This window comes from Mytilus trossulus, chromosome 10 (assembly GCF_036588685.1).
Source record: "Mytilus trossulus isolate FHL-02 chromosome 10, PNRI_Mtr1.1.1.hap1, whole genome shotgun sequence".
Taxonomy (NCBI): domain Eukaryota; kingdom Metazoa; phylum Mollusca; class Bivalvia; order Mytilida; family Mytilidae; genus Mytilus; species Mytilus trossulus.
This window is the reverse complement of record NC_086382.1, coordinates 65,987,699-66,006,022: the sequence shown is the minus strand read 5'-3', so window position 1 is coordinate 66,006,022 and position 18,324 is coordinate 65,987,699. Positions and strand designations below refer to the sequence as shown.

The following is an 18,324-nucleotide window of genomic DNA, read 5'->3' as shown; positions in this document are numbered from 1 at the left end:
AGTTCTGGTGGATCTTGGTGGCTTGTCTGTGCTGTTTCCGTAAAATATTCTTATAAATGAGAAAAATAAGGAATGAAACAGTATTCATATGGAGTTTGGTGCTGACATTATTGTTGAGAGCGTAGTAAGATCGCGGTATGAGCGTAGTATGGTCGTAGTAAGGTCGTGGGACGAGCGTGCTATAATCGCAGTAGAAGCGTGGTAGGGTCGTGTTGCGATCGCATTAATTATGGTATGGTCGTAGTGAGAACGTGAAGAGCGTAGAAAGGTCTTGATGAGCGTAGCGAGGTCGCAGAATAAGTGTGGTGAGAACGAGGTATAATCGTAGCGGGATCGTTGTAGAAGCGTAATAAGGACGTACATGTAGTAACATCGTGAAAGCAACGAAAATGTACATTTTCATGCAGCTCATACCGCGACCTCACCACGATCTGATTTTATTTTAGATCGTGGTTAGCGTAGTGCGATCGTGGTCTAGTGTGATTGGGGCTTTACCGGGCTTTTTAAATAATTCAAATTAAACTGTTGAGAATGGGGAAATATCGTAATACACGAGTTATAGTGGTGAAATCTGTTTCTCTAATGATTTTAGCCTTGAAGTTCCTTCACAAAGATTTGTGTGACGTCATTAAGCATAGTCGCCTTTTTATAATACGTCATAATAGGAAATTTCAGCAATAAACCAAAAACACTTGACGTCACAATCAAATCTCTACCAATAATTTGCCGAGAACAAATTTTTCACTTGTGAAAACAACTATTTTTCTCACACCGATCAAGGAATGTGAAAATAGCACAAACGTTAGACAGTTAGAGAAATAAGTGTTCGGGACATAGAACTCTGTACACAGTGAAGGGTGGGTTGATGAGTTATGAAATAAGTAAAGAAATTAATGATAAAAAAATGTTGTCATCAAGTTTTTATTCTTGGATGTTCTTTTTCTTGAATGATATAATTTAATCATTTTAATATGTAACATGCTATAGCTCCCGTATATGTTATGACTTTGGGAACACACGAAAGAACTAAATAAAATACATAGTAATCATATATCTTTCATCACTGATTTTTAATAAATATATGAATAAAATTTCAATTTCGTTGTTGTCTTCATAACTATAAGATAGTGGGATATAAACTTCGAAATTGGATAGCATCGACATATATAGATTCCACAACTACAACAAGTGTGTTATGATATTTCTCAACTCGGGACAATAAAATTTTAATATTTAAAGCTCGAGGCTTTGCCGAGCTTTTTACATAGTTTAAATTTAACTGTCGAGAGTGAAGAAATATCATAATAAACGAATTATAGTGGTGGAATCTGTTTCTCTAATGATTTTTATCCTTCTTTTTCAAAGAGTAGAAGAAAGTTGTGTACTTTTTATGTGACGTCATCAGGCATGGTCGCCTTTTTTCATGATGTCACAATAGAAAAATTCAGAAGAAACAAAGTAAATTTAACGTTGCAATAACATTTCGACCAATCATTTGCCTAGATTTTTCACTAGAGATTAGAAATATTTTTCTCACACCGGTCAGGAAATGTGAAAATAGAATGAAAATTAGAGAAATATAGATTCTTACACTGCAACAAGTGTATTACGATATTTCTCCACTCGAGACAGTTAAATTTTATTATTACATTGGTTTCAATGAATTACATTGATTTCCCAGTTAGATAAAAACCGATAATTTCACATGTGAAATAAACGTGGTTATTTCACTCTATGACGTCAAACAACAATAGGCGTTGTCAAGACGTCAATAACGTCGAAACGAAACATGCGTAGGAAAACATATAGTTCCTTAATTACATTTTTCTACATTAATTTTATAAAAAAAAGCAATTTGACAATGTAATAAAAAGTATAACTAATCGTTGTATTTGAATATCAAAAATAAGACAACTTGTGACCGAACGCCGCTATGGATTAAACTCGTGCTGCGCACTCGTTTAATCCATGCGTCGTTCGGTCACGCGTTGTCTTATTTTGTGATATTCAAATACGGCGATTAGTTATATTATAATTATTTAAAGCGCGAGGCTTGCCGAGCCCTTTAAATAATAAAATTTAATTGTCGAGAGTGGAGAAATATCGTAATACACGAGTTATAGTGTCGGAATCTGTTTCTCTAAAGCTTTTTATCGTTCTTTTTCAAAGATTTTCAGAAAATTGTGCTCTTTCTATGCGACGTCAGGAGACAAGATCGCCTTTTTTTCATGACGTCACAATAGGAAAATTGAGAAGAAAACATAACATTTTGACGTCATAATCAATTTCGACTAATCATTTGCCGAGAACAGATTGTTCACTAGTGAGGAGAAATATTTTATCGCACCGGTCAGGAAATGTGAAAATAGCACAACAAATAGAGAAAGTATATAATAAAATATTCACTAATTCAAATCTCCTAAGCATGGCCAGTTCCATTGTGAACTTCTATCTTTATATACAAGTTATGTACTGACAGAACGAAATCTAGATAATTGTATTTAGATGTATGTTAAAGATTTGCAAAATTTACAAAATCAGTGAGGAAATAATAAAAGCGTCGTCCTTTAAAGTATGGGTATTTATGTTTTGTTTATAACTTATATTTCCGTGTCATTGTTATTTATACTCAAGTTCTATACTTTCTAAAAGCGTTAAAATGAATTGTGATGAATTTTAAAAAATGTATTAAAAGAACTGTAACAAGGAAGCACTCCAATATAATATGCGCATCATTTGTAATTACATGAATGAAATACTTTAATAGAAACAAGAGAAACACACGAAAATGAAACTGATTTATATATTTTGCGCTGTATTTTTATTATTCGTTAAAGTGTTAGCCAAGCCATGTAAAATAGTTTATAGTGAAGGATATAAGAGAGCTGACTGTCGTTATCTGCAACTAATGACAATACCAACAAATATACCGGAAGACATTGATGTATTGGATTTGAGTGAAAATTTACTAACCGTCTTGGAAAACAATTCATTTGTACAATTTTCGAATCTGAAAGAATTGCTTGTTAGTAAGAACAATATAAATCGTATTGAAAAGGAAGTCTTTTATCCATTAACTAAGCTAACAGTATTGGATATTTCGGGAAATGTTATAAGAAACATATCAAACCAAGTACATCCAGAAATGTTTATGTTTTCAAGTAACCTCTACAAGCTGGACATTCGTCGGAATATGAAAGACGCAAAACTAATTCGGACTAATTATACATACCCAGGAGCTGCGTTTTCTTTACTATCCAATTTAACAATTCTATATATGGACCTTGTTCCGTACCCCGTTTTTGGACCAGAATTTGAAAGTCTAGTAAAGTTAGAAGTGTTGGGATTTGATTATTGTTTGTTAGCTGCAATGCCAAAGGACTTGTTCAAACATTTCACTATGAAGGTACGAGAACTACACTTAATGAGATGCCATTTTATACTTAGACAGGAGGTACATTATGGTTCTCTTCAATATTTTAAACATTTAAAGGTTCTTAATTTAGCGGATACACATATTCATTTAATACGAGCATTAGATTTATTGCACTCTTTTCAAAATACCAACATGGATGTCATAAACTTTCAACGAGTAAGCTATGAACTTCTAGATAATGACATATATCCTTACACACTTGTTATTACAAGTGAAATGATGAAATATCTGAGGACTATTTGTGTTAAGACATTGAATCTAGCTGATAATGGCATTGTTGATTTTCGTGAGAATTCATTACTTTCGTATGACCACCCAGCATGTTTTGAAAATATAGTACTATCCGCGAACAGGTTCACATTTCATATTGGGCGAAAAATGAAAGAAATTCTTACTCTTATTCATAATTTAAAAAATATAGTTCTGTTTGATTTTTCGTATAACCCAATAAGATTTAGCAATGAGACGTACTTGCGCATACCTAATGGTAACACATCATTCGATTACGAGGCCACTGGTTGTTTCAGTGAAGGATTTATCAATGGACCTGGTAGAACAATTATCTCCCTTCCTCCGAAATTAAAAATATTGAGATTTTCACATTTCGTTAGACAAAGCTGTGGCGATGGTTTTACGGTGAGAAATGCGTCGTCATTAGAAAAACTTGACATGTCATATTATCAGTTTCAGAAATTCCCAGATCTAAAAATAGAAGGAGAGAATAATTTGAAATCGCTTAATATGTCTGGAATAGATGCATCTTTGTATTTAAATAAGAAGTATGTACCACCATTTAACAATGTTGAGGAGGCATTTTTCAGACATGTGGAACTTGGAAAAAGTCAGGCAATCAGTAAATATCTTTTTACACTGATACCATCAGTACAAATTCTCGATATATCTTATAATAGTTTGTGGACATTACCTCAGGATGCTTTTGTCGAAAATACAAAATTATCGGAACTAGACTTATCAAATAACGTATTGCACGAAGTTCCAGTCGCCATATTGGAAATAAAACAGTTGAGAAAATTAAACTTGCAGAATAATAATCTTGTGAGTATTAGTAAAACCATCTCTGATTGGTTAGATTCTTTATCTGAAAAACAAGACATTATTCTTTTGTTAGCTGGAAACGTGTTTTCATGTACGTGTGAAAATAGACAGTTTATCAGTTGGTTATTTAACACTAAGGTACACTTAGACCCTGATGATCAGAATATCTCAAACAAAAACTATTCATGCAGATTATCAAATGGCGAAGTAAAAGGCACTTCTGAGGTATACGACCAGTACCACGATTTATATTCTGACTGTAATGCGGGAATATGGTTACGTTTTGGTATATCTTTACTCGTAACATTTACTGTAATTGCTTTTATATTCGCTGTAATCTTCAACTTCCGGTGGCGCATAGCATACTACATCTATCGTACATTTAAAACTGTCATCGAATCAAAAATGAATTTAAAATTTACTTATGATGCATACGTTGCTTATTCTGAGGATGCCAAAGACTGGGTTAAGTATGATTTGGTGCATAAAATAGAAAGACGATGGGGACTTAAATTGTGCATCGAAGATCGTGATCTGCTTGCTGGAAAATCTTATATAGAATCCATCGCTGAAGCAATTGGGTCATGTCGACAAGTAATATTCGTGTTGACTCCAGGGTTACTCGACAGAGAATGGACTCAATACGAAATAGAGAGAGCAAAGTATGAAATGGCATGCAAACATGTTCAAATAACAGTGTTAAATCTTGGAACTGCTGTACAAGAGGTACCTGCGGAGTTTTCATCAATCTGGCATAGAGTTTGTCTGATAGAATGGTCAGATGACCCACAGTCTTCAGATAACCCATGGCATAAATTAAAATTACGATTGGTCTTAAATAGATAATTCATTCCACATTTGTTTTATCTTTAAATGATGTGATCAATGAAAATTATATAACAATCAACCATTCAACCAACCAACGCTGTGATCCAATGACGAGATAATCACAATAACCAGAATTGAATCGTTATTTTGAAAACAGAATTTATTAAAATACTTTCATTTTACTGAATTTGTATACCTATTCTTCCGAAAGCTTTTGTTTTGGGAAATGTTTTTACCATTCAAATCTGAACATATTGCATTTGTATTTTAGAAGACAGACAGAGAGTCTGAAGTGACAACTATGACGAATTATTTAATTTTCATTGGAAATCATTTGAAATAAAATGGTTTTACTCGATTGATTTTTAACTTTATATATTCTTTTTATTCCAAAAGCAATACAGCTTCTAGGTATCAAGTACAATAAATATTACATTAAATATAGGGCCAAAAATATTACAATCAGGTAATTCATTTATATGCAATTAATACAATAAAAAACAAAATTAGGAGCATGATATTAATTAGCACTATTTAACAATCTTCAAGTTAATCAAAGTATGATATACACATTCAACGATTACGATTTTTTCGGCAATACATAAATACTTCCCAAAATTAGTAAGTTCTTTTATATTTCGAACAGATAACAATTGTTTAAATACTGATGGATTTCTCCAATAATAAGGTTTGATATACTTCATACGAATGTCTTCGTATCCAATACATTCCAAAATAAAATGATATTCATCTTCAACAGAATCACAGTTGCAAACATTACATATTCTATCGTTTCTGTTTATATTAAAAAACCTTCCAGTTTCAATGTTCAAATTATGTGCATGTATACGATACTTGCTTATTAATGGTTTATATCTAAAATTAACAGGTCTACTAAGACAAAACTGCAAACCATGACTGTCATATATGTATTTGTAAAACTGACATTTAGAAGACTCGTCAAAAAATGACATTGCTTCAGATATAAACCTATCAGTAACACGCTGTTTGAAATCAGCTATAAAAAGATCTACATTCAAAACATTTAGTGCCAACCAGACATGATTTAAGCCATAATTACATAATAAATCTCTTATTTTACATGACCAGTTCAATTTATTTTTACTTTTTACATTGCTAGCCTCTAGCATTTCTGCATAACAATTTTTCAGAATGCAATTGTCAACGAACTTAATTTACTATGCATTTCATATCAACGTTTAAAAATATTAAAACAAACATTATTAACATACATAAAAATAAAAATGTGGTTTGATTGCCAATAAGACAACGTTCCACCAATAACCAATAAAATCAACGGTACCAATTTTGTTGCACCAGATGCGCATTTCGACAAAACATGTCTCTTCAGTGATGCTCGTGGCCAAAATATTTGAAATCCAAAGCCTATCTAAAAGATGAAGAGCTAGAATCCAAAAGGTCCAAAAAGTATAGTCAAATTCGTGAAGGAATCAGAGCTTTGCATTAGGGAGATACATTCCTTATCACGAAATGACACGACCTTGATAAAGAGGAAAAACCCATACCGAGAAGTCAGCTATGAAAGGCTCCAAAACGACTAATAAGAAACAAATCAGAGGAGAAAACTGACAGCATGATTTATGTACAAAACTATGAACAAAAAACAAAAATGACACACAACATACACAACAACAAACGATAAACCCTGAATTACAGGCTACCTACTTTGGACAGGAATATACAGAATGTCACATTGTGGTGGGATCAAACATGTGTACGGGCGCCTTAATTTGGATATTTTACCTATTGAATCAATTGTTATTTGTTTGTTTTTTTCCCTGAATATGCATGTTATTTTTGACAATTACAGTTAAGCAAGCAACACGCAATCATGTTATGGGTAATTGATATGCACATATTTGGCCTCGTTTATCCTCGAAGTGACATATATTTTCTACTTGTGAATTTATAACTGTAAATTTTGTTTAATAGAGCCAAGCATCGAGATTGAAAACGGGGATTTTGTCAATGAGACATCATGTTCTGCATTTTTTTACATACATAAACGTATATACGATTGAGATGTGTTAATTAGATAAACATGTTTAGATAAAAACAAATAAAACGAAAATCAGATGGTTTGTTATAATATTTTGCATTTACACGTTTCCTTTAACAAATAACATTGAAATGGTGTCGCGTCTATATAACTTATTTAATTTCGATGGTATAATTAAAACAAATTACTAGTACTGCAAATGGTTTCATATAGCATAGCGAAAAATTATTAAGCAGACACGACCCTAACAGAAAAGAACGCAAAAAGTATTTAAATTTCATATTGAGTGCATTGACCTTCTGTATGTAGATAGGTAAAAAGTCATTCAATGGGAAAAAAAGTGTAAAGAATCTTTTACAATAGTTTGTAAGATTTTTGTGTCCACATTTATTTAGAAAAAATCCTGATTGCCACACAATATTTCCACACAAGGAAGCATATTTAGGAAACTTACTGTGAAGAAGGAATACGTCTATGCGCTTGACTGCCCGTATAGTAACTGTAAAGAGGATCACTTATATTTAATAAAATTCTTCCTGTTAGATTCAGAAATAAACACGAACGCTTCTTAATTTCTTTATATATCTAAACAAGAATTATTTTGTAAGTAAACACAATAGTCCAATTAAGAATATTTGTCGTCTTCTTGTTGAAAAAAATTGCAATGTTCAAAATATCATCATTTTTATATACGTTCCATTCCATTATAATGATTCAGCCAATGAGTACTCATAGTTTAATTATTTTCATATATCCTATATATTCTACTTTTACTAAACTTTTTGACACTCTTGTTATATCTGTAATTGAATATGGTGCTGCGATAACGGGAAGTAAAGAATACTCTTGTATAAATGTTGTAAAAAATAGGGCAATGCGTTTTTTCATGGGTGTTGGAAAGTACACACCTAATTTAACCCTATATGGTGATATGGGCTGGATGCCATGTACAAAATGTATTGTAAAACAATGGACATGTATTTTTAGAACTTATAGTAGATTTACGAAAATGTGTGATAATAGAATAAACAAAAAAGTTTTTATGTTGGCAAATAATATATGCAATAATAGACTGAAAAATTGGAATTTCGGAGTACACACAAAGTTTAAAGAACTTGTTATGGAACATTTTCGTAATACTAATTTGATTATTGATAAACATGTTATAAAAAAATATTGAGATTTTTGTTTCAATAGATTTAAAGAGCAATGATATATTGATTAAATGTCAAACGAGCGTAGTAAACTACGTACTTACAGACTGTATTGGAACACATACACACGAAACAAACAACAAGTAATCGTCACAATATCTACGTTGCAATTCATGAGTACGAAAATCGAACTTCATCGTCAATCAAGCGTGACCATTGCAATTGCGAATACCAACGCGGTTCAGTGTTCTACACAGATAATAATAACAGATAATATAAGTTGAGTGTTGGCTTTGCTCATTGTTGAAGGCCGTACGGTGACCTATAGTTGTTAATGTCTGTGTTATTTTGGTCTTTTGTGGATAGTTGTCTTATTGGCAATTATACCAAATCTTCTTTTTTATATGTGAAACATTTTGTTATACAGTTACTGTTCCTGTATGCAAATAGTAAGGACAATCCTGTCAATTTTTTTTTATTCGGAAGAGAATTGCAAGGCTTGAGAAAGATCTCAATAAAATTCACTAAAAAGTCTCATAAAGGTAGTATATTTTCTTTACGGTGTATAGAGCTGGAGGCAGACTGAGATACAGATAACATTTATTTTATCCAACACGAACACATACACACGAAACACACAACAAGTAATCGTCACAATACCTATGTTGCAATTCATTAGTACGAAAATCCAACTTCATCGCCAATCAAGCGTGACCAATGCAATTGCGAGTACCAACGCGGTTCAGTGTTCTACACAGATAATAATAACAGATAATATAAGTTGAGTGTTGGATCTTGCATATATAAGATGGATAACATTATAGATACAGAAACAACATATTGATATTTCTTTATATGCGGCTATGCTATGGGAAAAAAACAAAAACAGACAGTGACCCTACATGTGTTTTGTCTTTTACCTTTCTAAAAACATATGTGAAATGGTTATATTTTCTAAGATTAAAATTCATAATTCATGAGTATTGCAAAATAAATTGTACTTCTATAATTACAAATCATACTCCAATAATACTTATATGATTTATTATCCGAGTAATATTGATTTTGAAGTTGTGCAATAGAAATAAAATAAAAAGTAAAATATATATATGATCATAAGATAAAGGAATCTATTAGTTTATCTTATTCCGAATCTACCACAAATAGGTATATGGAGGTAGAGGTTTTTGAGTTTATGTCCGTTTTTGCGGATACCTTTACTTCACCGGAGTCCCCTGTTTTAACAGTAACGTCCCATGTTTCATTGTTTTCTTTTCTATAAACCTTGCCATCGATTAGGATTTGTTCAATCATAGGAGAAGACATAACAAAACGAACATTCGAATTGGACGGGATATTACGTACAAGCGGCTCGATAAGATGGCACTTGTATTCCTTTGTAGAAGAATATGTTTTAGGGAATGGAGTTGAGAATTTTGAGCCTACTTTGTTCAGAACTAAAATATTCATTGCCTCACTATATTTGTCGTTGCCTTCCAACTCGCTGAAAATGGTTAGTTTATAGTATCCCTTGTTTATAAAACGTGCTTTGACACAAACCGAATCGTCCAATTGTTCAATCATAATAAAATCTGAACTTCTGCTTCCATCTGTTTCGTATATTTGTGCAGAAACTTTGACAGTCCTATTTGTTTTTATTTTCATTTCAAATTCACCGTTTTTGCAGATTTGAAAAGCAGGTATTGAGTCATAATTTGCAAAGCCTCGAATATTGCAATCATTAGACGGACCATAGAATCTATTATGTTCTGGATAAGGCATGAATTCGTCTTCTGTAGACGTGCAATCTATCATATACTCTGTCAGTTTCGGCATACCAGTTTGTGATTGGTCAATTGTACCGTAAACCTTGAGTGTATACTTTCCAATTTCTTTTGGCATGATAGTTATTGTGCATTTTGAACCGTTATCCTTCACTAATACCACAGAATTGTTGCAGAGTTCGGTGTTGCTATTATAAAGGTTTACTTTGACGCTAACCAGAGTGTTTTGCTTCGATTCGATTGGTATTGAAGCCTTTCTGTCAACTTTGACAACTTCATGTTTATGAGAAGGAAAAATAACACCCCATTCCCTTGCAAATTTTGTTGTTTTTAAAGTTTTTGAAAATTCTTCAAGAGACACCGGTCTTTTTAAAAGTTGCCATTCCTTGCTCCCCTCTGCATCATTATTGATGTAAGGAAAATGATCTTCTATGAAGTGTTCTGGTTTTGTTAAAAAGTAGAAATTTGAAAATTTCTTTACGAATGTTTTTTGATCATCAAGAGAACCAGCTCCCCATGTTGTCTCTATAAATCTCCATTTCCCGAGAACAAAAACAACATTCCAAGCATGATCTGTCTTGGTTTGATAAGATAAGATAGTCCCAAGCTGATGACCATACCCTTTCGAGAAACCACTGATCTTTTGACATTTGATGTCCTTTGCTCTGAAACAAAATATGTTATACATACAATTGACTATTTATTTGATACATTTTCGTATAAGAAAGAGATTGGGATTGACTGCATGATTAATTGATTGATGTATTAATTAATTGATTGTCAGTTTTAACGCCACTTGTGTCTATATCAGGATGGCCAGTTTGTTTTTAATAAAGGAAGTCTAAATACTCCGAGAAAAACCACGGAACAACGTGTAAAAATATACAAATAAATTCAAATTTGTTTGAAATATTCAAGCAATTTTTTAATAAATTTTCTTCTACTGATTCGAAATTAAAAACCTTTCACACCTGACAACTTAATTTATATTTTTTATTTTTCTACGTTTAACAATATTTTCATTTGTTTGTGGTAAAATTCAGAAAATATACTTAGTGATTTAAGAAAAAATGAAACAATTATAAAACTTTTTCCAGTAGTATATATTTAGGTAAGGAGACGAAAGAAGGACAATTGAAATAAAAAGATAGTTTGTTTATTGGTCGTTCCTGTTAGTAGAATACATAATTGGAAGAGCCTATCATGTCCTTCACACACACACTACTTTAAGATTTTAAAGCATCAACAAGCTCTCTAGCACATGATTAATAAAAGTATATTTAAATTTTTACTGTACTCACAAACAGAGTGCTTCGAAGAGCCTAGCGTATCCTTCACACACACTGCTTTTTGATTTCAAAACATCAATAGGCTCTCTAGCTGCCGATTCACCACCAAAGTAAGCTGTGGCATTGTAACTGAAAGACCATGTAGCATATACAAATAACTATTATATACTTTATTGATTCATTTTAACATTTTACCCAACAGCAGACTGATAAAGGTTATTTATCTGGAAGGATTTTGCGCGTAGAAGTACCGATGTTTTTCTAAAATGATTTCATAAAGTCATTCGCGTTTGGACAATATGCATATGGTTACAAATTTCAAATCTTATCGGAAATTTATCGACACCAGGCTTGCGCTCAGCTACATAGGGATACGTAGATTGTTGACTACTGAACGTGTAACTAGCGTATCTGCTTTCTAGATCTATTTAGCAGTTAGAGTAGCTACACGTTCAGTAGTCAAACATCAACGTAGCCCTATGTAACTGCTACGATATTGAAAGCAACCCTTCATGAATAATTTAACCTGTGGAAATATTTATCGCGGATGACCATATACATAAATATCACAGCTGTCATAACTGCAGTCTCTTTTTTCTCGCTTATGGCATTTCCACACAAAATATTTCACTTTTAATTGGTACCACAACAAGCGCCATTAGTCGGATTTAAAGCTGCTACCCCCCTTATTGTAAGTGAGTTTTGTATTTCGTTTACTTTACTTTTTACTACACTCGACAAACGCATCATATTCGTTACCGTTCTCGATTGTGTGTATTCAATATTTGTGATTTTTATTTTCTTATCACTGTCACTTTCTTCCCTTTATTAAACAGAAGAACTCACCTAGGCTCAACTATCGGGCGTTTGATTGTTATTAACAATTGGAAATTTTACCATAGTATGTCCATGGGTAAATTGTATTCTATAATCGTAAACATTCCTGGACCAAGTCTTATCTTACCTTATATTATTGCAGATCCACACATAAAAAGCTCGAATGGTCTCTAGTTCACTTTTGGCAGGTTTGGCCAGGTAATTAGCAAGTTCGTTGATGGAGTTTTCAACAGACTTTGGCGTCTAAAGATACATTTTAAAGTAAATGAGTTGGTGTTAACTATAATACAATCGGCATATTTTATGATATATAAAAAGTTGTGTATTAAAGTATATTGGAAACGGTTTTGTATTTAGGTGAGTGCTTCATATGAATTTTACAATTATAACATGTCCTAATCCATCTTAAATACAATCTCACGTATATATTATATTTTTTTTATCACTAAGTAAATCTTAATTTACGACGTCATCGTCATCATATAATATAGTATATTATACGAACATGTACATGTATATTTGTGAATTTGTTTGCGTCATTTGATCTTGTTCTTACACAGTGTATGAGAACACCTCAACCATGATTTAGTGTCCTAAAAACATTCGACTGGTTTTGATATTAAGTTATGTGATAACATTCAAGGTTTACCGAATATACAACAACTTAATGAGATTTACAGAAACTAAAAAGGACACAATAAAAAAATTGAGTCGTTCTGGCATATAGATTATCAACAATTCGTGACTATTGAGAGACTTGATATCTGGGGTCATTTTAACCGCGCTGAAGTACGTCCATTATTCATTTTTCATTATTCAAAATTCAATAATGAATAATGAACTAGTTCACCATTCACCATACAATATAAACTTATTAAGTGATTAATAATGAATGATGAAATAGTTTATAACTCATTATTCAAGTAGAAGCGGTGAAAAGTGAAATAAAAATTGAATAATTGACTGACTTTATTCCTATATTTGTCCTTTTTGGTGTTATCTAAAATATATTAAAATTGATATCAGAAAAAAAAACCACCTTAAATCTTTAATTTTATTCACATATTTAGTTTCAGAGGATAAACTAGTGGGTTTTCCTAACTATATTTAACAGAAATTCCCTGGTTAAATGTATGGACGACCTGAATACCAAAACATATATCCTATATATATCAAAATTAAAATACTAGATACGCTGTCCTCTGATTATAGATATAACAAGTCAATTGTGCAGCAACGACCATTAGAGGGGAGACGGAGGACCTAAATGCCAAAATACGCGTGAAAATTAAGAAATAGCCAATTTTGAATATTATGATGAAATAGATATTTTAAATAATGGAATGGACTGTTGTAATCCTTCAGCCCCTAATTATAGATATACCTTATACATCATTTGAAAGCTTTTTATGAGAGAAACATAAAGGTATATAGTCAATATGTTCCGCAACGCGTATTAGAAGAGAAGCAAAAGACTTCAATGTCGAAATACGCGTCACATTAAGAAATAGGTTATTTCGATATTTAGGTCCTTCGTAACGCCTCTAATATGCGTTGCCGAACCTATTGACTATATACCTTTTATTCCTCTCTTAATAAACTTTTGAATGAGGTATAAGGTATGGAAAATGAATAATGGACGCACTTTATTCATTTTAAAATACTTCAGCGTGGTGTCATTTTAATAAGAAGATATGTATTTATGTCTTTTATTTCTGTTGTAAGTAAACTCGGTAGTTGTCTGACATTTTAAAAAGAGTTAATAGGAATATAGTGTGTAAATCAGATAGGATTTAAGCAATCCGATGATTCGTGGTGAAATATGTGTGTGCATATGTATTTGCACTGATGTGGACTTGATATAGAAGATTATATATATATATGCAATGTATGATACACCACAATAACGAAAATTAATACGAACGGTTTAAAGAAAACATATTTTGTTTAAAAGATGACTATTGATGATAAAAACTTAAATTAAATGTTTATGAAAAGAAAGAAACTGTTGTTACAATATGTCAAAAGATATAACATTTAAAAAACTATTTATAGAGGTGTTTAGCGAATGAATTTGTTTTTAATAATTGACAAAATATAGGGTCGTTGAACAACATCCTGTAATGTAGTGTATATGTTAGCGGCAATAAGTGAAATTAGGCATTAAGCTTAAATCCTAGGCAATAAGCTAACGCCTAGGCATTAAGTTATTGCCTGAAATTTTCAGGCATTTAGCTTATTTCCTGAAATCTGATGATGATTATTCAACCTATTGCCGAACATAGTTTTAGGCAATAAGGTAACTCTGGAATTTATGTATATTCTGTGATTTATTCTTTATATAAATAGTTTCTTCATTATATTCCTAATAGTACATGTATTACATTCATTAGACAGATCTTCAAATTCTATTAAGTAATTTAAATAGTTTAAAAAAAACAAAATTAAGAATGTATTCTTCTGACGTTTTTGTCTTGTTGAAACCTCGTTATGGAATTATTTCTAAAACATGTGATACTAGAGGAAAATATCAATTAATTTAAAAAAAAAATGTAATAATCAAACTAAATTGTGTGAAAAATTTTGTATCTATAATAAAAAGTTTTTGAGTAATACATTTTCAAATTTCATTATCAAATCAAGTCAGTATGTTTAGCCTAAATTTTGAGAAAACGGGTAAGGGGTACAAACAATGATTCTACCAGAAACATGAACAAAAGTACATCCCATATCACTTTTTTCTTTTCAAACTTCTTAGATATGTTTTTTTTTCAATCATTTATAACAAAGAAGCTGAAACTAAATGCATTTAGTACTAAAAAAATCTCTAATTTACAAAAGGTATTGACAGCATGGGAAATTTGACACGAAAAGCCTCAAAATACGATAAAACTTTCTTATATTAACACCTATAGTTTTCTTAAATGTATTCAGATTGGTCCACTTCATCTTTATTGAAAAAATGAAGAAAAAAATGTTGGACTGTGAATTTTTGACAATATAAGACCAAAAATAGGTATAAATTGATGAAAAATGGGGAAATCATCCAAATCGGATACTTTCAAAGGGCCGTAGCAAAAAAAGGAGTGCACCACCATAAGATTTTTTCTTCACCAATTATTGTTTACAGTCATATAAATCCCCAAATCAGGTTAAGAAAAAAGTTTAATTCTAAAAGTGTTTGGCTAAAATAAAAAAGTTTAAAAAAAAAATGTGATTGTATCAAAAAAGGGGGCGGGGTGGGGGAAATTCTGTAAAATAGCTAATATATTTTTTGGAAATTTCCTTCCCTTCACTAGTAGAGCTGCTTTGAACTGATAAAAAGTAAATATTATTAAGATATATTTTTGGCTCACACCATTTTCCAGTTTTTTTAATTGGATAAGTAAATTTTCTTTGTTAACAGTTCCACAACTTTATTTATTCGCATTTATATTTTAGGCACATAATTTTCAGGATTTAAGCTTAAATCCTAGGATTTAAGACTAATGTCTAACATTATTTAGGCAATACACTTACTGCCTCGGCGTTAGCTTATTGCCTAGGATTTAAGCTTAATGCCTAATTTCACTTATTGCCGCTAACATATACACATAGAAAAGATAAATGATTAGCAAGTAACTATTATTATCATTAACGTTATACAAGGAAACTAAAAACTTGGATGAAACTAAGATTTTTTTTCATGTTCCTTGATCTGTACAAATTCTGGAATCTTCAATCTCAACAACATTTTATTAATGTGAAACACATTTTAATATATTCTCTGTGTTTACTGTAAGTCTTTGTGGTTTTTTTTTTCTTTACAAATGGAAATGAAATAAAAGTGAAATAAAATTTGGAAAATAAAAGACACCAACATGACTTAACCATCGAAAGTCAAGATTTTTTTTAATAAAAGTAAATACCACAAGGTGTCAGTAACGTTGATAAATGGTATAAGTACCTGTCTGGCATGTTCATCTATATCTTTGAATTCGTCCAAGTCAAGTTTGAAATCATTAGATTTTGCTGACGGTTTTACTTTATCACTGCTCGTTGTTCTGGTTTTGTCGTTGTTCGATGTCTTTACTTTTGTTGACTTTACAGTTTGTGATCTATTGACAGCTGTTATAGAATTGTGATTTCCTAAAACCTCCTTAGTTTTAACTTTGTTGATTGACTGATCTGTACCAGATGACGAAGATGAACCACATCCCATGGCTACAGCTTAAATATGTAGTACCTCTGAAACAGTGATGGTACCTTATAGGATTTAACTGAACCAAATAGTTGAGAATAATCACATTATTTAAAATCAATTGCAAAATATTTAAAGTTTACATTCATATATTTTGTTTCATTATAATTCTGCATTATCATGTATTTAGCCTTTTAACAAATATTATTGTCATCATGCATATTTAGGGACGACATAAAAAAATCAATGAAGGATTAAAAACCCAAATTCAAATAGTTTGGGTGTTGGGGGTCAAAATTGCTGCAAGTTTTGTTTAATAGACATCGATTTTATATATATCCTTATTGATCAATCAATTTTTTCCTAAATTAAGTTAAGAGGAGTAGGGTGGTCAGTGAAAACAACTATATGAATTAAGTTGTTTTTATCCTACATTGAACATTTGATGTAGTCCCTTATATAGACAAATAAATGTGAAATAACTATGACTTACCTAAGTTAGAAAAGGTCGTCTACATTACTTGGCAGTTTTCTATATTGAAGTAAACGATCAAATTAAAAGCTGCTATATCTTTTGAAATCTCGATGTATATAATTATATTTATATATGTTTTAAATCCTTAACAACTACATGTGTACAAAACACTCGCATTTTACTTCTGTAAATATTTGTTGATATAAAAACATTTTTTGAGATCAATTTAAAGATTTAAAAACAAAAACGTACCAATTTAGATTTCGACTTTGTTTTTTGTTTGTTCAGTGATAAATAGTACGGTGTCAAGTGGGTTATATATCTATGTAAACAGAAGAATAGATCGAGCAGTCACCTATATTGTGCATCACGAAAAACTTTAGTCTTGTATTGAAGATAGATATCATGCTATTCGATTAAAGCCTTGGATGAAGTGGTGTTCACTAACATTACCAATTACAATTATAGTTTTAAGATCAATAGGGGTCTTGCAAAATAACACTTATTAACATTGAGATGAGTAATGCATACAACTTTTAATGGAATCCAGGTCCGGAAATGTTGTTTAAATCTGGTGTGTTACGTTTTTTTGTCTGATTACCAGATCACGGTGTACCATTGCTATAAACAGGTGGAAAATGACAAAATCTACAACAAATAGTATTAAATTTTATTCAAATCTTAGATTGAGAAATGCAATGATATTTTACAACATGCATGGACATTTTTGCAAAAATATGATCAACATCAAATGAAAAAAACCCAACACAAGACAATAATAATAAAAAAAAAAATTAAGTTTGATCGAAAAGATAACTATTGTTTGGAGGCGTAAAAGGCAACAGAATACGTATAAATGTACATGTATGAAGATTTCATTTAAACAAATCACTTAAATCAATGAAAATGCACATTTAATACTTGTGTCCACTGTTTTGCAACGTTGAATACAAGGATTGAATATATATAGCGAATAATGCAGCTATTGGAAATCTCTAAACTATGTTAACTCTACTTATAAACATCTGACATTGCAAATAGCAATTGAAACACATAATGATCTTCTACAACCCGTTTCCCCTTAAAGTTGAGCCTTAACCAAAATAGAATCACAATAATGATTCTTATTTTGTACTTGCAGCTAGTAATTTATTACTTTTTTTAAATTCAGTTTGAATGAAAAGAAAACTGCATAGGTGTCATGGACAGCATGATAAATTCCCTTTTGTTCGCCAACAGATCAT

At 31.3% G+C, this 18,324-nt stretch overlaps 2 protein-coding genes across 2 annotated transcripts; one reads left to right on the top strand and one right to left on the bottom strand.

Annotated features, from left to right (window-relative positions):
• The first annotated feature begins 2,908 nt into the window (after positions 1-2,908).
• Positions 2,909-5,338, top strand: LOC134688080 (toll-like receptor 4). The gene has a single exon (XM_063548548.1). It carries the CDS (start codon positions 2,909-2,911, stop codon positions 5,336-5,338), a length of 2,430 nt encoding a protein of 809 aa, XP_063404618.1.
• A 4,320-nt stretch (positions 5,339-9,658) lies between these two features.
• Positions 9,659-17,171, bottom strand: LOC134688079 (kyphoscoliosis peptidase-like). The gene is made up of 5 exons (XM_063548547.1): positions 17,099-17,171; positions 16,372-16,652; positions 12,553-12,668; positions 11,601-11,717; positions 9,659-10,964 (listed from the first exon to the last, which is right to left on the bottom strand). The coding sequence occupies exons 2-5, from the start codon at positions 16,624-16,626 to the stop codon at positions 9,659-9,661; spliced, it is 1,794 nt and encodes a 597-aa protein (XP_063404617.1). The 5' UTR covers positions 16,627-16,652; positions 17,099-17,171.
• Positions 17,172-18,324: the final 1,153 nt, after the last annotated feature.